General features: G+C 47.8%; 2 protein-coding genes across 2 annotated transcripts in view; one reads left to right on the forward strand and one right to left on the reverse strand.

Moving 5' to 3' along the window:
* The window catches only part of LOC120019920 (coiled-coil and C2 domain-containing protein 1B-like), a 103044-nt gene that overhangs the window by 1606 nt on the left and 74016 nt on the right, over window positions 1-27422 (forward strand). The gene's annotated exons all lie outside the window — the stretch shown is intronic.
* On the reverse strand, window positions 3305-19920 carry LOC120020665 (coiled-coil and C2 domain-containing protein 1B-like). The gene is made up of 11 exons (XM_038964368.1): window positions 19809-19920; window positions 19221-19336; window positions 18955-19093; window positions 16709-16812; window positions 16397-16486; window positions 12957-13097; window positions 12304-12637; window positions 10244-10362; window positions 6500-6578; window positions 6042-6268; window positions 3305-3433 (listed from the first exon to the last, which is right to left on the reverse strand). The coding sequence occupies exons 2-11, from the start codon at window positions 19281-19283 to the stop codon at window positions 3332-3334; spliced, it is 1398 nt and encodes a 465-aa protein (XP_038820296.1). The 5' UTR covers window positions 19284-19336; window positions 19809-19920; the 3' UTR covers window positions 3305-3331.

A 27422-nucleotide genomic window follows, 5' to 3' on the forward strand; every position in this document is an offset into this window, starting at 1 on the left:
GGATGAACCAGGACTAGAATACAGTATTATACATATGAAGTGGACAGCAGTAGTTATATAGGATGAACCAGGACTAGAATACAGTATTATACATATGAAGTGGACAGCAGTAGTATATAGGATGAACCAGGACTAGAATACAGTATTATACATATGAAGTGAACAAGCAGTAGTTATATAGGATGAACCAGGACTAGAATACAGTATTATACATATGAAGTGGACAGCAGTAGTTATATAGGATGAACCAGGACTAGAATACAGTATTATACATATGAAGTGGCCTCAGTAGTTATATAGGATGAACCAGGACTAGAATACAGTATTATACATATGAAGTGGACAGCAGTAGTTATATAGGATGAACCAGGACTAGAATACAGTATTATACATATGAAGTGGACAGTAGTAGTTATATAGGATGAACCAGGACTAGAATACAGTATGAAGTGGACAGCAGTAGTTATATAGGATGAACCAGGACTAGAATACAGTATTATACATATGAAGTGGACAGCAGTAGTTATATAGGATGAACCAGGACTAGAATACAGTACAAACCCAACATGTAAAGTGTTGGTTCCATGTTTAATGAGGTGTAATAAAATATCCCAGAAATGTTCAATACACACAAAAAGCTTATTTCTCTCAAAATATGGTGCACAAATTTGTTTACATCCCTGTTAGTGAGCATTTCTCCCTTTGCCAAGATAATCCATCCACCTGACAAGTGTAGCATATCATGAAACTGATTAAACAGCATGATCATTACACAGGTGCACCTTGTGCTGGGGACAATAAAAGGCCACTCTAAAATGAGCAGTTTTGTCACACGACACAATACCACAGATGTCTGAAGTTTTGAGGGAGCGTGTAATTGGCATGCTGACTGCAGGAAGGCCCACCAGAGCTGTTGCCAGAGAATTTTATGTTCATTTCTCTACCATAAGCCTCCAACGTTGTTTTAGAGAATTTGGCAGTACGTCCAGCCAGCCTCACAACTGCAGACCACGTGTATGGCGTTGTGTGGGTTAGCTGATGTCAACGTTGTGAACAGAGTGCCCCATGGTGGTGGTTGGGTTATGGTATGGGCAGGTATAAGCTACGGACAATGAACACAATTGCTGTTTATTGACGGCAATTAGAAAATTTGAATGCACAGAGATACCGTGACGAGATCCTGAGGCCCATTGTTGTACCTTTCATCCACCGCCATCACCTCATGTTTCAGCATGATAATGCACGGCCCCACGTCACAAGGATCTGTACACAATTCCTGGAAGCTGAAAATGTCCCAGGGATATGCCCCAAAATGTCCCAGGGAAATGCCCCAAAATGTCCCAGGGAATAAGCTGAATTTCTTCAGCCTCCTGACGTTGAAGAGGTGCAGATCTTCTTCACCACACTGTCAGTGTGGATGGACTATAGAAACTTAAAACTGAAACATTCTTAGAACCCACACTGGGGCGGTGTAGCAAACACCATGCTTTACCGACTGACGTCTCTCACACTCCTCTGACCGTCTCTCACACTCCTCTGACCGTCTCTCTCACACTCCTCTGACCGTCTCTCACACTCCTCTGACCGTCTCTACAATAAATGTAGAAGACACCACATCCTCTCTGATTCAGAGGGGTTGGGTTAAATGAGAAGACACACCTCTCTGATTCAGAGGGGTTGGGTTAAATGAGGAAGACACACCTCTCTGATTCAGAGGGGTTGGGTTAAATGTAGAAGACACACCTCTCTGATTCAGAGGGGTTGGGTTAAATGTAGAAGACACACCTCTCTGATTCAGAGGGGTTGGGTTAAATGTAGAAGACACACCTCTCTGATTCAGAGGGGTTGGGTTAAATGTAGAAGACACACCTCTCTGATTCAGAGGGGTTGGGTAAATGTAGAAGACACACCTCTCTGATTCAGAGGGGTTGGGTTAATGTAGAAGACACACCTCTCTGATTCAGAGGGGTTGGGTTAAAGGTAGAAGACACACACTCTCTGATTCAGAGGGGTTGGGTTAAATGAGGAAGACACACCTCTCTGATTCAGAGGGGTTGGGTTAAATGTAGAAGACACACCTCTCTGATTCAGAGGGGTTGGGTTAATGTAGAAGACACACCTCTCTGATTCAGGGGTGGGTTAAATGTAGAAGACACACCTCTCTGATTCAGAGGGTTTGGGTTAAATGTAGAAGACACACCTCTCTGATTCAGAGGGGTTGGGTTAAATGTAGAAGGACACACCTCTCTGATTCAGAGGGGTTGGGTTAAATGTAGAAGACACACCTCTCTGATTCACACCTCTCTGATTCAGAGGGGTTGGGTTAAATGTAGAAGACACACCTCTCTGATTCAGAGGGGTTGGGTTAAATGTAGAAGACACACCTCTCTGATTCAGAGGGTGGTTAATAAACTGAAGGTGGTTAACTGTGGAAGACACAGCACCTCTCTGATTCAGAGGGGTTGGGTTTACTGTGGAAGACACAGCACCTCTCAGAGGGGTTGGGTTTACTGTGGAAGACACAGCACCTCTCAGAGGGGTTGGGTTTACTGTGGAAGACACACCTCTCTGATTCAGAGGGGTTGGGTTTACTGTGGAAGACACACCTCTCTGATTCAGAGGGGTTGGGTTAAATGTAGAAGACACACCTCTCTGATTCAGAGGGGTTGGGTTAAATGAGGAAGACACACCTCTCTGATTCAGAGGGGTTGGGTTAAATGAGGAAGACACACCTCTCTGATTCAGAGGGGTTGGGTTAAATGAGGAAGACACACCTCTCTGATTCAGAGGGGTTGGGTTAAATGAGGAAGACTCACCTCTCTGATTCAGAGGGGTTGGGTTAAATGAGGAAGACTCACCTCTCTGATTCAGAGGGGTTGGGTTAAATGTGAAGACACACCTCTCTGATTCAGAGGGGTTGGGTTAAATGAGGAAGACACACCCTCTCTGATTCAGAGGGGTTGGGTTAAATGTAGAAGACACACCTCTCTGATTCAGAGGGGTTGGGTTAAATGTAGAAGACACACCTCTCTGATTCAGAGGGGTTGGGTTAAATGAGGAAGACACACACCTCTCTGATTCAGAGGGGTTGGGTTAAATGTAGAAGACACACCTCTCTGATTCAGAGGGGTTGGGTTAAATGAGGAAGACACGTTTCAGTTGTACAACTGACTAGGTATCCCCCCCTTTCCCACATATTGTCAGGGCTGCCACACAGAGGCCTGGGGCACTAGTTGTGCTCTATAGAGGAATAAGGTAGTTTCTAATGCACTATATTAGAAGGAAAAAAAATAGTTTACCTCCTCATTCTCTCCTTCCTCCTCTCCTGTCACTATGGTTTCCTCAGATGCCAGCTTATTGGCTGCCTCCAGCACGGCAGCGAATCCCTGCTCAGCTCCCGTCCCCCCCTCCTGGCCAGGGATTGGATGAAACCCTGTTGGATGCAGATAAGTCATTCTGATTGGATCACACAAACATAACTACAAAAAAAACAACTATTGTTTATACACAACTACAACAAAACTACAATAATTGATCTGTTATTACATTCAGTATCTAACATTACTAATGGAACAAGAGCTTATCTCCTGTTTCTGTAGTGAGACAGCTTGATGTACAGGACACTAGTCAATCTCCTGTAGTGAACCAGCTTGATGTACAGGACACTAGTCCATCTCCTGTAGTGAGACAGCTTGATGTACAGGACACTAGTCCATCTCCTGTAGTGAACCAGCTTGATGTACAGGACACTAGTCCATCTCCTGTAGTGAGACAGCTTGATGTACAGGACACTAGTCCATCTCCTGTAGTGAACCAGCTTGATGTACAGGACACTAGTCCATCTCCTGTAGTGAGACAGCTTGATGTACAGGACACTAGTCCATCTCCTGTAGTGAACCAGCTTGATGTACAGGACACTAGTCCATCTCCTGTAGTGAATCAGCTTGATGTACAGGACACTAGTCCATCTCCTGTAGTGAACCAGCTTGATGTACAGGACACTAGTCCATCTCCTGTAGTGAAACAGCTTGATGTACAGGACACTAGTCCATCTCCTGTAGTGAACCAGCTTGATGTACAGGACACTAGTCCATCTCCTGTAGTGAGACAGCTTGATGTACAGGACACTAGTCCATCTCCTGTAGTGAACCAGCTTGATGTACAGGACACTAGTCCATCTCCTGTAGTGAACCAGCTTGATGTACAGGACACTAGTCCATCTCCTGTAGTGAGACAGCTTGATGTACAGGACACTAGTCCATCTCCTGTAGTGAACCAGCTTGATGTACAGGACACTAGTCCATCTCCTGTAGTGAGACAGCTTGATGTACAGGACACTAGTCCATCTCCTGTAGTGAGACAGCTTGATGTACAGGACACTAGTCCATCTCCTGTAGTGAGACCGCTTGATGTACAGGACACTAGTCCATCTCCTGTAGTGAGACAGCTTGATGTACAGGACACTAGTCCATCTCCTGTAGTGAGACAGCTTGATGTACAGGACACTAGTCCATCTCCTGTAGTGAGACAGCTTGATGTACAGGACACTAGTCCATCTCCTGTAGTGAACCAGCTTGATGTACAGGACACTAGTCCATCTCCTGTAGTGAACCAGCTTGATGTACAGGACACTAGTCCATCTCCTGTAGTGAACCAGCTTGATGTACAGGACACTAGTCCATCTCCTGTAGTGAATCAGCTTGATGTACAGGACACTAGTCCATCTCCTGTAGTGAACCAGCTTGATGTACAGGACACTAGTCCATCTCCTGTAGTGAGACAGCTTGATGTACAGGACACTAGTCCATCTCCTGTAGTGAACCAGCTTGATGTACAGGACACTAGTCCATCTCCTGTAGTGAGACAGCTTGATGTACAGGACACTAGTCCATCTCCTGTAGTGAACCAGCTTGATGTACAGGACACTAGTCCATCTCCTGTAGTGAACCAGCTTGATGTACAGGACACTAGTCCATCTCCTGTAGTGAGACAGCTTGATGTACAGGACACTAGTCCATCTCCTGTAGTGAGACCGCTTGATGTACAGGACACTAGTCCATCTCCTGTAGTGAGACAGCTTGATGTACAGGACACTAGTCCATCTCCTGTAGTGAGACAGCTTGATGTACAGGACACTAGTCCATCTCCTGTAGTGAACCAGCTTGATGTACAGGACACTAGTCCATCTCCTGTAGTGAACCAGCTTGATGTACAGGACACTAGTCCATCTCCTGTAGTGAACCAGCTTGATGTACAGGACTCACCTGGGGGGACAGGCAGCTCATCATAGTTGACAGTTCTTCCTGCTTTGTGGGTGCGGATGGCACTCTGGTATTGCTGTGGGAACAGGTCATGGGTCATATCAAAGTCCTCTAATAACCAGAGGTCAAAGGTGATAAGGATTTAGGCATGGCTTGAGTCCCATTGTAACGCTGGCACGTTTTGAACTTTAACCCCTTTTTTAAAAAACATTGTGTGTTTGAGCTACATTGGATTGGTTTATTTCTTTTGCATCCGCAGACGCCAACCGCCCGCAGACGCCAACCGCCCGCAGACGCCAACCGCCCGCAGACGCCAACCGCCCGCAGACGCCAACCGCCCGCAGACGCCAACCGCCCGCAGACGCCAACCGCCCGCAGACGCCAACCGCCCGCAGACGCCAAATCCCAGGACATAGTGTCTATAATACTGTAAGGGGTTCTTCTACATAGAAGATCATAGGAAATCCCAGGACAGTGTCAGGTTTTTGATTAGGCATTTTTGTTGTTGTTGCCATTTGTCAATAAAACTCATGAATGAAACAGTTTATGTCAAACTGTTTTGTGTTCAACTTGTAGCCCTGGTTGTCCTGACAAGAACATGGTGAAACACTTCATTGTGAGGATCAATATAAAAGGGCTGGACATGAAGACACATGAAAGACAAACAAATGAAAAGGCGATTTTTGATGGAGTCTCGGGACCGAAAGGGTTTTAAGTACTTTGTGATTGATCGTTATTGATTGTTCTACACGGTTAAGGTTAGGTCTTAGGAGGCGTTACCTTGGCGATGCGCTCGTGCATACGGGCCTTGCGGTCGTCTCCGCTGGCTTTGGCCTGGGCGCAGGCCTCCTGATACCTGTCTCTCCGCTGCTCCAGGGCCTCCAGCACGTCTTTAGGCTGGGCAGGGACAGCAGAGGGGGCTGGAGGTGTGGAGGCAGGGGGATTGGGGCTCGAGATCTGTCCAGGACCGGGTTCTTTTTCTGGGCCAGACAAGGCCGAGATGACCCCTAAAGACAGCGCAACGGATGATAAATGATGACTAATCAAATAGTATTTATTTTATCTTACTGTTTTCAAAATGGCTCCATTCTCTATATAGTGCAGTGGTTCTGATAAGGATCTGGCCTAAAGTAGTGCACTACATAGGGAATAGGGTTCCATAGGGCTCTGGTCTAAAGTAGTGGCTATATAGGAAATAGGGTGCCATTTCAGATCAGTCCTGTGGTCACACTCCTTACCCGAGGACAGTGAGGGTGGCAGGCCACTCAGGTCCACCTCCTGCCCCTTCTCCAACGCGTCAATCACCGCGTCAAACCTCTGCAACCAAAAACACAGACAACAACCAGATATCACAATGGCAGTCTTTGTTGACTTCCTACATGTTTTGCATGCCTCAGATAACTCCAGGGACTCCGTGAGGAACAGGACAACGAGAGAGAAAGAAAAAGAGACACACAGATACAAATGGACTCAAACTTCTCCAGCTGCCCTAGTTTAATACACAGAGAACATCACTCTCCTCCAGCTGCCCTAGTTTAATACACAGAGAACATCACTCTCCTCCAGCTGCCCTAGTTTAATACACAGAGAACATCTCTCTCCGCCAGCTGCCCTAGTTTAATACACAGAGAACATCTCTCTCCGCCAGCTGCCCTAGTTTAATACACAGAGAACATCTCTCTCCGCCAGCTGCCCTAGTTTAATACACAGAGAACATCTCTCTCCGCCAGCTGCCCTAGTTTAATACACAGAGAACATCTCTCTCCGCCAGCTGCCCTAGTTTAATACACAGAGAACATCTCTCTCCGCCAGCTGCCCTAGTTTAATACACAGAGAACATCTCTCTCCGCCAGCTGCCCTAGTTTAATACACAGAGAACATCTCTCTCCTCCAGCTGCCCTAGTTTAATACACAGAGAACATCTCTCTCCTCCAGCTGCCCTAGTTTAATACACAGAGAACATCTCTCTCCTCCAGCTGCCCTAGTTTAATACACAGAGAACATCACTCTCCTCCAGCTGCCCTAGTTTAATACACAGAGAACATCACTCTCCTCCAGCTGCCCTAGTTTAATACACAGAGAACATCACTCCCCGCCAGCTGCCCTAGTTTAATACACAGAGAACATCTCTCTCCGCCAGCTGCCCTAGTTTAATACACAGAGAACATCTCTCTCCGCCAGCTGCCCTAGTTTAATACACAGAGAACATCTCTCTCCGCCAGCTGCCCTAGTTTAATACACAGAGAACATCTCTCTCCTCCAGCTGCCCTAGTTTAATACACAGAGAACATCTCTCTCCTCCAGCTGCCCTAGTTTAATACACAGAGAACATCTCTCTCCTCCAGCTGCCCTAGTTTAATACACAGAGAACATCTCTCTCCTCCAGCTGCCCTAGTTTAATACACAGAGAACATCACTCTCCTCCAGCTGCCCTAGTTTAATACACAGAGAACATCACTCTCCTCCAGCTGCCCTAGTTTAATACACAGAGAACATCACTCTCCTCCAGCTGCCCTAGTTTAATACACAGAGAACATCACTCTCCTCCAGCTGCCCTAGTTTAATACACAGAGAACATCACTCTCCTCCAGCTGCCCTAGTTTAATACACAGAGAACATCACTCTCCTCCAGCTGCCCTAGTTTAATACACAGAGAACATCACTCTCCTCCAGCTGCCCTAGTTTAATACACAGAGAACATCTCTCTCCTCCAGCTGCCCTAGTTTAATACACAGAGAACATCTCTCTCCTCCAGCTGCCCTAGTTTAATACACAGAGAACATCTCTCTCCTCCAGCTGCCCTAGTTTAATACACAGAAAACATCACTCTCCTCCAGCTGCCCTAGTTTAATACACAGAAAACATCACTCTCCTCCAGCTGCCCTAGTTTAATACACAGAGAACATCACTCTCCTCCAGCTGCCCTAGTTTAATACACAGAGAACATCACTCTCCTCCAGCTGCCCTAGTTTAATACACAGAGAACATCACTCTCCTCCAGCTGCCCTAGTTTAATACACAGAGAACATCTCTCTCCTCCAGCTGCCCTAGTTTAATACACAGAGAACATCTCTCCTCCAGCTGCCCTAGTTTAATACACAGAGAACATCTCTCTCCTCCAGCTGCCCTAGTTTAATACACAGAGAACATCTCTCTCCTCCAACTTCTATAGTAGGCAACAAGGCCGCTGTTAAGACTCTCCATGTATCACTTTGTCAGATAACTGCCAGAGTTGTAGATATAGAATAGACAACAAAACCTTCACCAGGCTCATCCCCAAGAGATTACATTACTCCCCTAGCTTATTCCTGGAAGAGCCTAATACATTACTCCCCTAGCTTATTCCTGGAAGAGCCTAATACATTACTCCCCTAGCTTATTCCTGGAAGAGCCTAATACATTTCTCCCCTAGCTTATTCCTGGAAGAGCCTAATACATTACTCCCCTAACTTATTCCTGGAAGAGCCTAATACATTACTCCCCAAGCTTATTCCAGGAAGAGCCTAATACATTACTCCCCTAGCTTATTCCTGGAAGAGCCTAAGCTAATCAAATCAAAGTTTATTTATCACGTGTGCCAAATACATCAGGTGTAGACCTTACAGTGAAATGCTTACTTACAGGCTCTAACCAATAGTGCAAGTAAGGTATTAGGTGAACAATAGGAAGGTAAAGAAATAAAACAGTAAAAAGACAGGCTATATACAGTAGAGAATATACAGTAGAGAATATACAGTAGAGGCTATATACAGTAGAGAGGCTATATACAGTAGAGAGGCTATATACAGTAGAGAGGCTATATACAGTAGAGGCTATATACAGTAGAGAGGTTATATACAGTAGAGAGGTTATATACAGTAGAGAGGTTATATACAGTAGAGAGGCTCTATACAGTAGAGAGGCTCTATACAGTAGAGAGGCTATATACAGTAGAGAGGCTATATACAGTAGAGGGGCTATATACAGTAGAGAGGCTATATACAGTAGAGAGGCTATATACAGTAGAGAGGCTATATACAGTAGAGAGGCTATATACAGTAGAGAGGCTATATACAGTAGAGGGGCTATATACAGTAGAGAGGCTATATACAGTAGAGAGGCTATAACAGTAGAGAGGTTATATACAGTAGAGAGGCTATATACAGTAGAGGGGCTATATACAGTAGAGAGGCTATATACAGTAGAGAGGCTATATACAGTAGCGAGGCTATATACAGTAGAGAGGCTATATACAGTAGAGAGGCTATATACAGTAGAGAGGCTATATACAGTAGAGAGGCTCTATACAGTAGAGAGGCTCTATACAGTAGAGAGGTTATATACAGTAGAGAGGCTCTATACAGTAGAGAGGCTATATACAGTAGAGAGGCTATATACAGTAGAGAGGCTATAACAGTAGAGAGGTTATATACAGTAGAGAGGCTATATACAGTAGAGAGGCTATATACAGTAGAGAGGCTATAACAGTAGAGAGGCTATATACAGTAGAGAGGCTATATACAGTAGAGAGGCTATATACAGTAGAGAGGCTATAACAGTAGAGAGGTTATATACAGTAGAGAGGCTATATACAGTAGAGAGGCTATATACAGTAGGGAGGCTATATACAGTAGGGAGGCTATATACAGTAGAGAGGCTATATACAGTAGAGAGGCTATATACAGTAGAGAGGCTATATACAGTAGAGAGGCTATATACAGTAGAGAGGCTATATACAGTAGAGAGGCTATATACAGTAGAGAGGCTATATACAGTAGAGAGAATATATACAGTAGAGAGGCTATATACAGTAGCGAGGTTATATACAGACACCGGTTAGTCAGGCTGATTGAGGTAGTATGTACATGTAGATATGGTTAAAGTGACTACGCATTTATGATAAACAGAGAGTAGCAGCAGCGTAAAAGATGGGTTGGGGGGAGGGGGGGGCTATTCTTTAAAATGTCAACACTTTTTGACCCCCCAAAACATAAAACAGTGACCTTGCTGGTCCTGAAGTAGAGTTTGACTTGTTCCATGTCTCCTTGCTGCTTGGCTTTCAGAGCTGCCACTTTGTACTCTCTCTGTCTGCCTAACAGCATCGCCTTCGTGGCCTCGCCTACTGTGGGATCAGAGGAGAACACAGAGATACACAGCATTCACAACCACATCCAGGAGTGTAGACAGCATTCACAACCACATCCAGGAGTGTAGTGAAGACAGCATTCACAACCACATCCAGGAGTGTAGTGTAGACAGCATTCACAACCACATCCAGGAGTGTAGTGTAGACAGCATTCACAACCACATCCAGGAGTGTAGAAGACAGCATTCACAACCACATCCAGGAGTGTAGACAGCATTCACAACCACATCCAGGAGTGTAGACAGCATTCACAACCACATCCAGGAGTGTAGTGAAGACAGCATTCACAACCACATCCAGGAGTGTAGTGTAGACAGCATTCACAACCACATCCAGGAGTGTAGTGTAGACAGCATTCACAACCACATCCAGGAGTGTAGAAGACAGCATTCACAACCACATCCAGGAGTGTAGACAGCATTCACAACCACATCCAGGAGTGAAGACAGCATTCACAACCACATCCAGGAGTGAAGACAGCATTCACAACCACATCCAGGAGTGTAGAAGACAGCATTCACAACCACATCCAGGAGTGTAGACAGCATTCACAACCACATCCAGGAGTGTAGAAGACAGCATTCACAACCACATCCAGGAGTGTAGTGTAGACAGCATTCACAACCACATCCAGGAGTGTAGAAGACAGCATTCACAACCACATCCAGGAGTGTAGAAGACAGCATTCACAACCACATCCAGGAGTGTAGAAGACAGCATTCACAACCACATCCAGGAGTGTAGAAGACAGCATTCACAACCACATCCAGGAGTGTAGAAGACAGCATTCACAACCACATCCAGGAGTGTAGACAGCATTCACAACCACATCCAGGAGTGTAGAAGACAGCATTCACAACCACATCCAGGAGTGTAGAAGACAGCATTCACAACCACATCCAGGAGTGTAGAAGACAGCATTCACAACCACATCCAGGAGTGTAGAAGACAGCATTCACAACCACATCCAGGAGTGTAGAAGACAGCATTCACAACCACATCCAGGAGTGTAGACAGCATTCACAACCACATCCAGGAGTGTAGACAGCATTCAAAACCACATCCAGGAGTGTAGTGTAGACAGCATTCACAACCACATCCAGGAGTGAAGACAGCATTCACAACCACATCCAGGAGTGAAGACAGCATTCACAACCACATCCAGGAGTGAAGACAGCATTCACAACCACATCCAGGAGTGTAGACAGCATTCACAACCACATCCAGGAGTGTAGTGTAGACAGCATTCACAACCACATCCAGGAGTGTAGACAGCATTCACAACCACATCCAGGAGTGTAGACAGCATTCACAACCACATCCAAGAGTGTAGACAGCATTCACAACCACATCCAGGAGTGAAGACAGCATTCACAACCACATCCAGGAGTGAAGACAGCATTCACAACCACATCCAGGAGTGAAGACAGCATTCACAACCACATCCAGGAGTGTAGACAGCATTCACAACCACATCCAGGAGTGAAGACAGCATTCACAACCACATCCAGGAGTGTAGACAGCATTCACAACCACATCCAGGAGTGTAGACAGCATTCACAACCACATCCAAGAGTGTAGACAGCATTCACAACCACATCCAGGAGTGTAGACAGCATTCACAACCACATCCAGGAGTGTAGACAGCATTCATAACCACATCCAGGAGTGTAGACAGCATTCACAACCACATCCAGGAGTGTAGACAGCATTCACAACCACATCCAGGAGTGTAGTGAACCTCCTGTAGACAAACAAATGCAACATTCATTTGTTTGGAGGCAGGTGATTCTTGTTTCCTGTATCATTTATCTAATCTGTATTAAATTGCAGCTGCCCACATGGTAAAAATAAATTGATTGAAATGATTGACTAAGTAACAGTAACAATCATTAATTGATTGACTTCCTGTGTGACCTGTGCTGGCCTGTCCAGTCTCTTCCTCTCCCTCAGTGCTAGGATGGCTGCTAACAGTGGCCAGGGTGGAGATAGATGACAGCTCCTCCTCACTGCTGGGTGATACTGCCTCAGGGGAGACAGGTACAGGTAACGTTTCAGCAGGAGCAGCAGCCTCTGGCTCCCCCTGCTGTTGTGGAGGTGTCGGTTCAGGTTGAAGAACAGAGGGCGGAGGGGGAGGAGCACGTCGTGGGGGGCCGGTGGAGGTAGGGGCTCCACCGGCTACAGGTGGGGGGATGTCAGCCTCATCCACCGTCCTCCCCTTCTTCAATGACACCAGCATGGACTCCAGGCTCTGTGGAGAAACAGAGATAAGGAGACGGGACAAAAAAAGCTTTTCGGACTTCAGATCAGGGGGAGTAGTCAAATCCTCCTGCTATTAGCAAATTGTCTCAGGGTAGTGCTGATCTTGGATCAGGTCCTTCCTGACCATATGATCTTATTCATTATGATATTTACATTTTATTAAAGGGAGAAGCTTTACACTCTGAGAAGCTTTGTGAATATAGGCTCTGGAGAGCAACAAGGAGTACATGCTTTTGCACCAGCTCTACACTAAAAAACACAGCAGGACATGAGAGAGTTTATAGTGAACTACAAATTAGCATCACCACCTGGAGCCCTCTGTCGTATCTCCGTGCTTTAGACGATTCCCCTGAGGCCTTGGCGTGCGCTACAGCTGTCCGGTACATACTCAGTCTCTCCTCCAAGGTGTGCTGCAGACTGCCAGGTACTGCAGGAGGAGCCCTTGCCAACTGATGATAAGAACAACCACCAAGTTTGATAATTCAGTGTTCATGTGTATTGTGAAATATTGTAAAATACAGGTTTCTGACAAGACACGTTACAGTGCCTTCAGGAAGTATTCATACCCCTTGACTTATTGCACATTTTGTTGTGTAATAGACAATTCAAAATTGATTACATTTATTTTCTCTCACCCATCTATACAAAATACGCCATAATGAGTGAAAACTTGGTTTCCTTCTTCTACGGCAACTGAGTTAGGAAGGACCCCTGTAGTGACTGGGTGTATTGATACACCATCCAAAGTGTAATTAGTAACTTCACCATGCTCAAAGGGATATTCAATGTCTGCTTTGTTTTTTTGTTAATCCCCATCTACCAATAGGTGTCCTTCTTTGCGAGGTATTGGAAAAACTCCCTGGTCTTTGTGGTTGAATCTGTGTGAAATTCACTGCTCGACTGAGGGACCTTACAGATAATTGTATGTGTGGGGTACAGAGATGAGGAAGTCATTAAAAAATCATGTTAAACACAATTATTTAACAGAGTGATTCCATGCAACTTATTATGTGACTTGTTAAGCACATTTGTACTAATTTAGGCTCCTTGCCATAATAAAGGGGTTGAATACTTGACTCAAGACATTTCAGCTTTTCATAAAAATGTGTGCTTTTTCAAAACTAAAAACATAATTCCACTTTGACATTATGGGGGTATTGTGTGTAGGCCAGTAACATTTAATACATGTTAAATTCAGGCTGTAACACATCAAAATGTGGAAAAAGTCCAGGGAGGTGAATACTTTCTGAAGGCTCTGCATGTGACCTTCCGAGTTGGAAAAACAAGTGGGAAGCCTGGAAGCCAAGACTGAGCCTGGAAGTCAGAACCAAGACTGAGCCTGGAAGTCGGAACCAAGACTGAGCCTGGAAGTCGGAACCAAGACTGAGCCTGGAAGTCGGAACCAAGACTGAGCCTGAAAGTCGGAACCAAGACTGAGCCTGAAAGTCGGAACCAAGACTGAGCCTGAAAGTCGGAACCAAGACTGAGCCTGAAAGTCGGAACCAAGACTGAGCCTGAAAGTCGGAACCAAGACTGAGCCTGAAAGTCGGAACCAAGACTGAGCCTGAAAGTCGGAACCAAGACTGAGCCTGAAAGTCGGAACCAAGACTGAGCCTGAAAGTCGGAACCAAGACTGAGCCTGAAAGTCGGAACCAAGACTGAGCCTGAAAGTCAAAACCAAGACTGAGCCTGAAAGTCAGAACCAAGACTGAGCCTGAAAGTCAGAACCAAGACTGAGCCTGAAAGTCAGAACCAAGACTGAAAGTCAGAACCAAGACTGAAAGTCAGAACCAAGACTGAAAGTTAGAACCAAGACTGAGCCTGAAAGTTGGAGCACATCATCACAGGAAGCTGGTAGGTAGCCTAGTAGTTAACAGCGTTGGGACAGTAATCAAAAGGTTGCTGGTTCGAATTCCCAAGCCGACTAGATGAAAAATCTGTCATGGTGCCCTTGAGCAAGGCACTTACCCCTAGTTGCCCAAGTCAAAAAAAAAAAAAAATGTAAAAAAACATAAGCCCGGGTTCCAAGACCACGTCCCGACGTGAGCCCGGGTTCCAAGACCACGTCCCGACGTGAGCCCGGGTTCCAAGACCACGTCCCGACGTGAGCCCGGGTTGCAAGACCACGTCCCGACGTGAGCCCGGGTTGCAAGACCACGTCCCGACGTGAGCCCGGGTTGCAAGACCACGTCCCGACGTGAGCCCGGGTTGCAAGACCACGTCCCGACGTGAGCCCGGGTTGCAAGACCACGTCCCGACGTGAGCCCGGGTTGCAAGACCACGTCCCGACGTGAGCCCGGGTTGCAAGACCACGTCCCGACGTGAGCCCGGGTTGCAAGACCACGTCCCGACGTGAGCCCGGGTTGCAAGACCACGTCCCGACGTGAGCCCGGGTTGCAAGACCACGTCCCGACGTGAGCCCGGGTTGCAAGACCACGTCCCGACGTGAGCCCGGGTTGCAAGACCACGTCCCGACGTGAGCCCGGGTTGCAAGACCACGTCCCGACGTGAGCCCGGGTTGCAAGACCACGTCCCGACGTGAGCCCGGGTTGCAAGACCACGTCCCGACGTGAGCCCGGGTTGCAAGACCACGTCCCGACGTGAGCCCGGGTTGCAAGACCACGTCCCGACGTGAGCCCGGGTTGCAAGACCACGTCCCGACGTGAGCCCGGGTTGCAAGACCACGTCCCGACGTGAGCCCGGGTTGCAAGACCACGTCCCGACGTGAGCCCGGGTTCCAAGACCACGTCCCGACGTGAGCCCGGGTTCCAAGACCACGTCCCGACGTGAGCCCGGGTTCCAAGACCACGTCCCGACGTGAGCCCGGGTTCCAAGACCACGTCCCGACGTGAGCCCGGGTTCCAAGACCACGTCCCGACGTGAGCCCGGGTTCCAAGACCACGTCCCGACGTGAGCCCGGGTTCCAAGACCACGTCCCGACGTGAGCCCGGGTTCCAAGACCACGTCCCGACGTGAGCCCGGGTTCCAAGACCACGTCCCGACGTGAGCCCGGGTTCCAAGACCACGTCCCGACGTGAGCCCGGGTTCCAAGACCACGTCCCGACGTGAGCCCGGGTTCCAAGACCACGTCCCGACGTGAGCCCGGGTTCCAAGACCACGTCCCGACGTGAGCCCGGGTTCCAAGACCACGTCCCGACGTGAGCCCGGGTTGCAAGACTACGTCCCGACGTGAGCCCGGGTTGCAAGACTACGTCCCGACGTGAGCCCGGGTTGCAAGACTACGTCCCAACGTGAGCCCGGGTTGCAAGACTACGTCCCAACGTGAGCCCGGGTTGCAAGACTACGTCCCAACGTGAGCCCGGGTTGCAAGACTACGTCTGACTGTTGCAGCACATTATCACAGCATAAGCATCGAAATTATACCTGTATACAAACTAACACAAGCAGTCCATTTCATGTGCTACTATTAACTTGAGCCACTTCAAACTGACACAAAAACAGTAGTGGCATAAGGAAAAGAGGATTCACACATTTCAGTATTGTAAAATAGTATTTCACTCCACTTGTTTGCCAGAGTCTGTTGAGAATGGAAACGTAAGTGCTGCTTGCATTGTAGTCGACGACGCTCTGATTAGAGACGTGAGTGACAAGCCCATTAACACTTATTACACGCTTCAGTATTTCACACACACACACAGGTAACGCAGTCAAAACTTAAAAAAAGTCACACGCTGGATTTACAGGATACAACTTAGTTTGTATAGGCAGGTGATGTCATGTTAGTTACCTGGGGTGGTGATTGTGGCGTCTCTTCCGTGGAGGTGGGTGTCACACGATCCTCCGTTTCCTCGTCGCCCACCACTTCCTGCAGCTCAGCCTGGTAACATAGGTAAACAAAACATGTTTATCACAGGTTCAACGCCAACACTGACACAGCGACACACACAACGCAGTGAGTCGCACACACACAACGCAGTGAGTCGCGCGCGCACACACACACACACACACACACACCCACACACACACAACGCAGTGAGTCGCACACACACACACAATAAGTAATGATCAAAAATAGACTGAAATAAACACAAACAGTTACCAGTAAATCTTCATCATCTTCCAGGTTATCATCATCATCATCATCGTATATATCCTTCATACACTCCTCTGCCATTCTGGCTATATTCTCCATAGGTAAGGGGGCTGGGACAGAGAGACATAAGAATTAGTGAAACATATCAGCGGCGTAATCAGTGGGAGAAATATTCTAAATTAACAGGGGGTTCCATCTTGTGATTTTATTATTTTTTTTAAAGATAAAACGTATTCACAAGGATGACCTATGACCCTCAAAGAGTAATGTTTCTACCACGCTGCTGGACGGTCCTCACCGTCCTTCATCAACAAAAACAATGAAGGCGGCGAACAGTGGCGCTGTTCCCTAATGCGGATTTCATCGCAAATTAAAACTTTGAAATTGTATCTCATTAAATTAATTAATGGATTTTATTAAAGTACATCTACAGTGCCTTCAGAAAGTATTCATACCCCTTGACTTATTACACATTTTCTTGTGTTACAACCCGAATTCAAAATGGATTAAATAAAACATTTAAAATCTGTCACCCATCGAGTTCACCTGTGGCCAATTCAATTATTTGAACATGATTTTGAAAAATCAAACACCAGTCTATATAAAAGGTCCCACAGTTGACAGTGCATGTCATAGACACAAAACCATGAAGTCCAAAGAACTGTCCGTAGATCACAGAGATATAATTGTGATTAGGCATACAGTATATCTGGGGAAGGGTATAAAACAGTTTCTAGAATGTTCAAAGTTTCCACAGAGCACAGCGTCCGCCATTACTGGGAAAAGGGAAAAATATGGAACTACTCAGACTCTGCCTAGAGCTGTCCGTCTGACCAAACTGATCAACCAGGAAAGGAGGACCTTGGTCAGGGAGGTGACCAAGAACCCTATGATCACTGACATAACTACAGAGTTCCTTGGCTGAGATGGGAGAACCTTCCAGAAGGACAACAGTCTCTACAACACTCCACCAATCTGGGCTTTATGGGGGGAGTGGCCAGATGGAAACCACTCCTGAGAAACAAGGCACATGACAGCAGGTCTGGAGTTTGCAAAAAAGGCACGTGAAAAACTCAGCGCGTAAGGCAAAAGAATATGTGGTCTGATGAGACAAATTGAACTCTTGAGCCTGAATGAAAAGTGCTGTCTGGAGAAAACCAGACACAGTTATCACCCGTCTAACACCATCCCTACCGTGAAGCATGGTGGTGGCAGCATCATGCTATGGGGGATGCTTTTCAGCAGCAGGTTCTGGGACACTTGTAAGGATAGAGGGGAACAATGAATGGAGCCAAATACAGGTAAATCCTTGATGAGAACCAGCTTCAGAGTACAACGGACTTTACACCTGGGGCAAAGATTCACATTCCAACAGGACAATGACCAAGCACACAGCCAAAGCAATGCTGGAATTGCTTCAGAACTAGAATGTATAAGTCATTGAGTGGCCCAGCCAAACCCCAGACTTAAATCTCATTGAAAATCTATGGAAAGACTTGAAGATTGCTATTCACCGCCACTCCCCATCTAACTTAACAGAGCTAGAGAAATATGTAAAGCAGAACGGGATAAAATCTCAGATGTGCAAAGCTGATAGACATACCCAAGAAGACTCAAAGCTTTTAAAATCGCCAACAAAGGTGTGAATACTTATGTAGATTAGATATTTCCGTATTTAATTCCAAATAAATTTGCTAAAATTTCTACAAACATCTTTTCACTTTGTCATTATGGGGTATTGTGTGTAGATGGGTGAGAAAGTCAAGTGGTATGAATACTTTCTGAAAGTTGTTTAGTTCTTATATTTTATTTAACATGACAAGTCAGTTAAGAACAAATTCTTACTTTCAATGACGGCCTAGGAACAGCGAACTGCCTTGTTCAGGGGCAGAACGACAGATTTTTACCTTGTCAGCTCAGTGATTCGGTCCAGCAACCTTTCTGTTACTGGCTCAACGCTCTAACCACCCGCCTCTAACCACCAGGCCACCCGCCTCTAACCACCAGGCCACCCGCCTCTAACCACCAGGCCACCCGCCTCTAACCACCAGGCCACCCGCCTCTAACCACCAGGCCACCCGCCTCTAACCACCAGGCCACCCGCCTCTAACCACCAGGCCACCCGCCTCTAACCACCAGGCCACCCGCCTCTAACCACCAGGCCACCCGCCTCTAACCACCAGGCCACCCGCCTCTAACCACTAGGCCACCCGCCTCTAACCACGATTACAACAAAGTGTGTGGAGACTTACCCTTCTGCTTTAGTCTCCCTCCAGCAGGCTTGCCCCCAGTGAGAGCTGATAACTCGGCCTCTAGATCAGCATCATCCACGGTCGGATCATCCATGTCCTGCGTCATCGCCTCTGGGTTGAAGTCCACAAACAAACCCATCTGGAACCAAGAAAAGTGAATAGTGACATAGGATAGTGTGTGTGTGTACGCGTGAGAGAGAGGTTAGCCAGCCAGCCTCCTCGTTGTCATTTTACGTTGTGACACACACAGGTGATGTGTCCCTCACCTGTTTGGCTGCAGCTGCGCCCTGGCCCTTTGGCAACGGAGCCCTCTTCTTCTTCCCGAACATACTGCTAGTTTTAAAACACCCCTAACCGGAGGAATTAAACCGTCCCAAGAGATCTGGGAAAAACAGAAGATAACAGACTAACGTTGGTTAGATAATTAACGTTAGCTAGATAGCTAGCTAGTTATGTTGCTACGCTAAACGTCAGTTAGTTAACACTACTAACCAGCGTTGTTAGTAAGTTCAACTTAAAGTTACTAACTTAAAACAGTTGCAGGTTCAGCAGGTCATGTGAGCTAACGTAGCTAAAATATTGAGGCGGCAGAGGCTAGTAGTGAGCTAGTTAGTAACGTTACCACTATTTTTGCTAAAATAGCTAACATTAACGTTACACAGACAGTGGATTTGCTTGCTAGGGTATGAGGCAACCATCTCGTGACAAGCAAAACCGCCTCTCCTGATTTAGCTAGAGGTAAGCTAGCTACTTCGGTGTTTTTAGCCAGCTAGCAAAACATTACATTTGCTAGTAGCAAACTATCTGTGGGTAGTAGTTAGCTAACGACGTTTAGTACGACCATTGTCCTTTACCTACTCATTCACCACGAAGCAACGTACTTTCCTTCACGGATAAAAGTGAAATCTCCAGCCAGCGACCAGTTCACGGCTTTTTCTCAGACTGATAACCAACTTCTTCTTCGTGTGAATTTCCGGCAGACTGAACGCTGTGTTGCATATTGCTGCCTTTCGCAGGTCAGAGTGCGGATTGAACATTTTGTAAAAAATAAATAAATAAAAGAGGGAAACATTTTTTATTGCACCTCTGTCTAACACTGCACCTTACCTATACACTCTCCCCAAAACCCCCCCATACCACTTATTTGGCCCTAAACGAGCCTACACGAGGCCGTCAGCATGGCAGGATGGAAGCCCTTCTCTCAACTTCCTGTAGATCTTCTGCACTGAAATCTCTCACATCCAAATATTTATCTGCTGCTGCAACTACCACATCTATCTTCTGTGATTTCCGCTCCATCAATGCAGTGCAGTTGATTAGCATGGTTATAAATGCATGAAATTCAACCTTACTAAAATTCATTTTCTCTGGATCTCTCTCTTCAGGCCTCAATGGGGAGCTCCCGATCAAATCCCTCATCCTTGAGTTATCCTCTATTTTCCTTACTGCCTCAGCATATGAAACCTTCTTTTGAACTCTGGCAATCTCAATTTGTCTCTCTGTAGGACAGGGCACTTCAGACTCCCAGCTGCACAGGTGCCCCCACAGTTTACACACAGTGCTTTCTCAACCCCAACTTCACACTCCCTCTGACAATGCCCTCCTGCACACTTTCCACATCCTGGGATCTCCCTTCTACATACTGTTGCTACATGTCCAAATCCTTGGCACCTACAGCCCCGTAGCGGGTTCGGAACAATCACCATCACCGAATAGCTAATATACCCTAGCCTGACCTTACCAGGTAGAAACTCTATGTCAAAGCTCAACAAGACAGACAGGCCATACCATGCAAAATCCCATGCAAAATCCCATGCAAAATCTTTTCAGTCTCCTGAGGGGGAATAGGTTTTGTTGTGCCCTCTTCACGACTGTCTTGGTGTGCTTGGACCATGTTAGTTTGTTGGTGATGTGGACACCAAGTAACTTGAAGCTCTCAACCTGCTCCACTACAGCCCCGTCGATGAGAATGGGGGCGTGCTCGGTCCTCTTTTTCCTGTAGTCCACAATCATCTCCTTTGTCTTGATCATGTTGAGGCAGAAGTTGTTGTCCTGGCACCACACGGCCAGGTCTCTGACCTCCTGCCTATAGGCTGTCTCATCGTTGTCGGTGATTGTGTCATCGGCAAACTTAATGATGGTGTTGGAGTCGTGCCTGGCAGTGGAGTCATGAGTGAACAGGGTGTACAGGAGGGAACTGAGTACGCACCCCTGAGGGGCCCCTTTTTTGAGGATCAGCGTGGTGGATGTGTTGCTACCTACCCTCACCACCTGGGGGCGGCCCGTCAGGAAGTCCAGGATCCAGTTGCAGAGGGAGGTGTTAAGTCCCAGGGTCCTTAGCTTAGTGATGAGCTTTGAGGGCACTATGGTGTTGAACCCTTAGCTGTAGTCAATGAATAGCATTCTCACATAGGCGTTCCTTTTGTCCAGGTGGGAAAGGGCAGTGTGGAGTGCAATAGAGACTGCATCATCTGTGGATCTGTTGGGGCGGTATGCAAATTATTGGGTCTAACGTTTCTGGGATAATGGTGTTGATGTAAGCCATGACCAGCCTTTCAAAGCACTTCATAGCTACAGACGTGAGTGCTATGAGTCGGTAGTCATTTAGGCAGATTACCTTAGTGTTTTTGGGCACAGGGACTATGGTGGTCTGCTTAAAACATGTAGGTATTACAGACTTGGTCAGGGAGAGGTTGAAAATGTCAGTGAAGACACTTGCCAGTTGGTCAGCGCATGCTCGCAGTACACATCATGGTAATTCGTCAGGCCCTGTGGCCTTGTGAATGTTGACCTGTTTAAAGGAGTTACTCACATTGGCTGCGGAGAGTGTGATCACACAGTCTTCCGGGAACAGCTGGTGCTCTCATGTATGTTTCAGTGTTATTTGCCCCGAAGCGAGCATAGAAGTAGTTTAGTTTGTCTGGTAGGCTCGTGTCACTGGGCAGCTCTCATATGTGCTTCCCTTTGTAGTCTGTAATGGTTTTCAAGCCCTGCCACATCCAATGAGCGTCGGAGCCGGTGTAATACGATTCGATCTTAGCCCCGTATTAACGCTTTGCCTGTTTGATGGTTCGTCGGAGGGCATAACGGGATTTCTTATCAGCTTCCTGGTTAGAGTCCCGCTCCTTGAAAGCGGCAGCTCTAGCCGTTAGCTCAGCGCGGATGTTGCCTGTAATCCATGGCTTCTGGTTTGGGTATGTACGTACAGTCACTGTGGGGACGACGTCCTTGATGCACTTATTGATAAAGCCAGTGACTGGTGTGGAGTACTCCTCAATGCCATCGGAGGAATCCCGGAACATATTCCAGTCTGTGCTAGCAAAACAGTCCCGTAGCTTAGCATCTGCTTCGTCTGACCACTTTTTTTATTGATCTAGTCACTGGTGCTTCCTGCTTAAATATTTGCCTGTAACCAGGAATCAGGAGGATGGAATTATGGTCAGATTTGTCAAATGGAGGGTGAGGGAGAGCTTTGTACGCGTCTCTATGTGTGGAGTAAAGGTGGTCTAGAGTTTTTTTCCCCTGGTTGCACATTTAACATGCTGATAGAAGTTTGGTAAAATGGATTTAAGTTTCCCTGCATTGAAGTCCCCGGCCACTAGGAGCGCCGCCTCTGGGTGAGCATTTTCCTGTTTGCTTATGGTGGAATACAGCTCATTCAATGCTGTCTTAGTGCCAGCCTCTGTCTGTGGTGGTATGTAACAAAAAATACAGCTGAAAACTCTCTAGGTAGATAGTGTGGTCTACAGCTTATCATGAGATACTCTACCTCAGGTGAGCAATATTTCGAGACTTCCTTAGATATCGTGCACCAGCTGTTATTTACAGAAATACTTTTTCCGCCGCCCCTTGTCTTACCAGACACCGCTGTTCTATCCTGCCGGTGCAGCGTATAACCAGCCACCCCTTGTCTTACCAGATGCCGCTGTTCTATCCTGCCGGTGCAGCGTATAACCAGCCAGCTGTATGTTGATAGTGTCACAGCCTGCCGGTGCAGCGTATAACCAGCCAGCTGTATGTTGATAGTGTCACAGCCTGCCGGTGCAGCGTATAACCAGCCAGCTGTATGTTGATAGTGTTCTCTCCTGCCGGTGCAGCGTATAACCAGCCAGCTGTATGTTGATAGTGTCACAGCCTGCCGGTGCAGCGTATAACCAGCCGGCTGTATGTTGATAGTGTTCTCTCCTGCCGGTGCAGCGTATAACCAGCCAGCTGTATGTTGATAGTGTCACAGCCTGCCGGTGCAGCGTATAACCAGCCAGCTGTATGTTGATAGTGTCACAGCCTGCCGGTGCAGCGTATAACCAGCCAGCTGTATGTTGATAGTGTCACAGCCTGCCGGTGCAGCGTATAACCAGCCAGCTGTATGTTGATAGTGTTCTCTCCTGCCGGTGCAGCGTATAACCAGCCAGCTGTATGTTGATAGTGTCACAGCCTGCCGGTGCAGCGTATAACCAGCCAGCTGTATGTTGATAGTGTCACAGCCTGCCGGTGCAGCGTATAACCAGCCAGCTGTATGTTGATAGTGTCACAGCCTGCCGGTGCAGCGTATAACCAGCCAGCTGTATGTTGATAGTATCACAGCCTGCCGGTGCAGCGTATAACCAGCCAGCTGTATGTTGATAGTATCACAGCCTGCCGGTGCAGCGTATAACCAGCCAGCTGTATGTTGATAGTGTCACAGCCTGCCGGTACAGCGTATAACCAGCCAGCTGTATGTTGATAGTGTTCTCTCCTGCCGGTACAGCGTATAACCAGCCAGCTGTATGTTGATAGTATCACAGCCTGCCGGTGCAGCGTATAACCAGCCAGCTGTATGTTGATAGTGTCACAGCCTGCCGGTGCAGCGTATAACCAGCCGGCTGTATGTTGATAGTATCACAGCCTGCCGGTGCAGCGTATAACCAGCCAGCTGTATGTTGATAGTATCACAGCCTGCCGGTGCAGCGTATAACCAGCCGGCTGTATGTTGATAGTGTCACAGCCTGCCGGTGCAGCGTATAACCAGCCAGCTGTATGTTGATAGTGTCACAGCCTGCCGGTGCAGCGTATAACCAGCCAGCTGTATGTTGATAGTGTTCTCTCCTGCCGGTGCAGCGTATAACCAGCCAGCTGTATGTTGATAGTGTCACAGCCTGCCGGTGCAGCGTATAACCAGCCGGCTGTATGTTGATAGTGTTCTCTCCTGCCGGTGCAGCGTATAACCAGCCAGCTGTATGTTGATAGTGTCACAGCCTGCCGGTGCAGCGTATAACCAGCCAGCTGTATGTTGATAGTGTCACAGCCTGCCGGTGCAGCGTATAACCAGCCAGCTGTATGTTGATAGTGTCACAGCCTGCCGGTGCAGCGTATAACCAGCCAGCTGTATGTTGATAGTGTTCTCTCCTGCCGGTGCAGCGTATAACCAGCCAGCTGTATGTTGATAGTGTCACAGCCTGCCGGTGCAGCGTATAACCAGCCAGCTGTATGTTGATAGTGTCACAGCCTGCCGGTGCAGCGTATAACCAGCCAGCTGTATGTTGATAGTGTCACAGCCTGCCGGTGCAGCGTATAACCAGCCAGCTGTATGTTGATAGTGTCACAGCCTGCCGGTGCAGCGTATAACCAGCCAGCTGTATGTTGATAGTATCACAGCCTGCCGGTGCAGCGTATAACCAGCCAGCTGTATGTTGATAGTGTCACAGCCTGCCGGTACAGCGTATAACCAGCCAGCTGTATGTTGATAGTGTTCTCTCCTGCCGGTACAGCGTATAACCAGCCAGCTGTATGTTGATAGTATCACAGCCTGCCGGTGCAGCGTATAACCAGCCAGCTGTATGTTGATAGTGTCACAGCCTGCCGGTGCAGCGTATAACCAGCCGGCTGTATGTTGATAGTATCACAGCCTGCCGGTGCAGCGTATAACCAGCCAGCTGTATGTTGATAGTATCACAGCCTGCCGGTGCAGCGTATAACCAGCCGGCTGTATGTTGATAGTGTCACAGCCTGCCGGTGCAGCGTATAACCAGCCAGCTGTATGTTGATAGTGTCACAGCCTGCCGGTGCAGCGTATAACCAGCCAGCTGTATGTTGATAGTGTTCTCTCCTGCCGGTGCAGCGTATAACCAGCCAGCTGTATGTTGATAGTGTCACAGCCTGCCGGTGCAGCGTATAACCAGCCAGCTGTATGTTGATAGTGTTCTCTCCTGCCGGTGCAGCGTATAACCAGCCAGCTGTATGTTGATAGTATCACAGCCTGCCGGTGCAGCGTATAACCAGCCAGCTGTATGTTGATAGTGTTCTCTCCTGCCGGTGCAGCGTATAACCAGCCAGCTGTATGTTGATAGTATCACAGCCTGCCGGTGCAGCGTATAACCAGCCAGCTGTATGTTGATAGTGTTCTCTCCTGCCGGTGCAGCGTATAACCAGCCAGCTGTATGTTGATAGTATCACAGCCTGCCGGTGCAGCGTATAACCAGCCAGCTGTATGTTGATAGTGTCACAGCCTGCCGGTGCATCGTATAACCAGCCAGCTGTATGTTGATAGTGTTCTCTCCTGCCGGTGCAGCGTATAACCAGCCAGCTGTATGTTGATAGTATCACAGCCTGCCGGTGCAGCGTATAACCAGCCAGCTGTATGTTGATAGTGTCACAGCCTGCCGGAGCAGCGTATAACCAGCCAGCTGTATGTTGATAGTGTTCTCTCCTGCCGGTGCAGCGTATAACCAGCCAGCTGTATGTTGATAGTATCACAGCCTGCCGGTGCAGCGTATAACCAGCCAGCTGTATGTTGATAGTGTCACAGCCTGCCGGTGCAGCGTATAACCAGCCAGCTGTATGTTGATAGTGTTCTCTCCTGCCGGTGCATCGTATAACCAGCCAGCTGTATGTTGATAGTGTTCTCTCCTGCCGGTGCAGCGTATAACCAGCCAGCTGTATGTTGATAGTGTCACAGCCTGCCGGTGCAGCGTATAACCAGCCAGCTGTATGTTGATAGTGTTCTATCCTGCCGGTGCAGCGTATAACCAGCCAGCTGTATGTTGATAGTGTTCTCTCCTGCCGGTGCAGCGTATAACCAGCCAGCTGTATGTTGATAGTGTCACAGCCTGCCGGTGCAGCGTATAACCAGCCAGCTGTATGTTGATAGTGTTCTATCCTGCCGGTGCAGCGTATAACCAGCCAGCTGTATGTTGATAGTATCACAGCCTGCCGGTACAGCGTATAACCAGCCAGCTGTATGTTGATAGTGTCACAGCCTGCCGGTGCAGCGTATAACCAGCCAGCTGTATGTTGATAGTGTTCTCTCCTGCCGGTGCAGCGTATAACCAGCCAGCTGTATGTTGATAGTGTTCTCTCCTGCCGGTGCAGCGTATAACCAGCCAGCTGTATGTTGATAGTGTCACAGCCTGCCGGTGCAGCGTATAACCAGCCAGCTGTATGTTGATAGTGTCACAGCCTGCCGGTGCAGCGTATAACCAGCCAGCTGTATGTTGATAGTGTTCTCTCCTGCCGGTGCAGCGTATAACCAGCCAGCTGTATGTTGATAGTGTCACAGCCTGCCGGTGCAGCGTATAACCAGCCAGCTGTATGTTGATAGTGTTCTCTCCTGCCGGTGCAGCGTATAACCAGCCAGCTGTATGTTGATAGTGTCACAGCCTGCTGGTGCAGCGTATAACCAGCCAGCTGTATGTTGATAGTGTCACAGCCTGCCGGTGCAGCGTATAACCAGCCAGCTGTATGTTGATAGTGTCACAGCCTGCCGGTGCAGCGTATAACCAGCCAGCTGTATGTTGATAGTGTCACAGCCTGCCGGTGCAGCGTATAACCAGCCAGCTGTATGTTGATAGTGTCACAGCCTGCCGGTGCAGCGTATAACCAGCCAGCTGTATGTTGATAGTGTTCTCTCCTGCCGGTGCAGCGTATAACCAGCCAGCTGTATGTTGATAGTGTCACAGCCTGTCGGTGCAGCGTATAACCAGCCAGCTGTATGTTGATAGTGTTACAGCCTGCCGGTGCAGCGTATAACCAGCCAGCTGTATGTTGATAGTGTCACAGCCTGCCGGTGCAGCGTATAACCAGCCAGCTGTATGTTGATAGTGTTACAGCCTGCCGGTGCAGCGTATAACCAGCCAGCTGTATGTTGATAGTGTTCTCTCCTGCCGGTGCAGCGTATAACCAGCCGGCTGTATGTTGATAGTGTCACAGCCTGCCGGTGCAGCGTATAACCAGCCAGCTGTATGTTGATAGTGTTCTCTCCTGCCGGTGCAGCGTATAACCAGCCAGCTGTATGTTGATAGTGTTCTCTCCTGCCGGTGCAGCGTATAACCAGCCAGCTGTATGTTGATAGTGTCACAGCCTGCCGGTGCAGCGTATAACCAGCCAGCTGTATGTTGATAGTGTCACAGCCTGCCGGTGCAGCGTATAACCAGCCAGCTGTATGTTGATAGTGTTCTCTCCTGCCGGTGCAGCGTATAACCAGCCGGCTGTAT

The sequence above is a fragment of the Salvelinus namaycush genome, chromosome 25 (genome assembly GCF_016432855.1).
Source record: "Salvelinus namaycush isolate Seneca chromosome 25, SaNama_1.0, whole genome shotgun sequence".
Classification (NCBI taxonomy): domain Eukaryota; kingdom Metazoa; phylum Chordata; class Actinopteri; order Salmoniformes; family Salmonidae; genus Salvelinus; species Salvelinus namaycush.

Bases quoted from the DNA above. Each gene is read 5' to 3' on its own strand.
- LOC120020665 (XM_038964368.1), bottom strand. From the start codon at position 19,283: ATGTTCGGGAAGAAGAAGAGGGCTCCGTTGCCAAAGGGCCAGGGCGCA. The intron at 16,487-16,708 runs GTAACTGTTTGT...CTATGTTACCAG, and splicing joins AAGATGATGAAGATTTACTG to GCTGAGCTGCAGGAAGTGGT. The intron at 13,098-16,396 runs GTAACTAACATG...TCTTATCATCAG, and splicing joins CGCCACAATCACCACCCCAG to TTGGCAAGGGCTCCTCCTGC.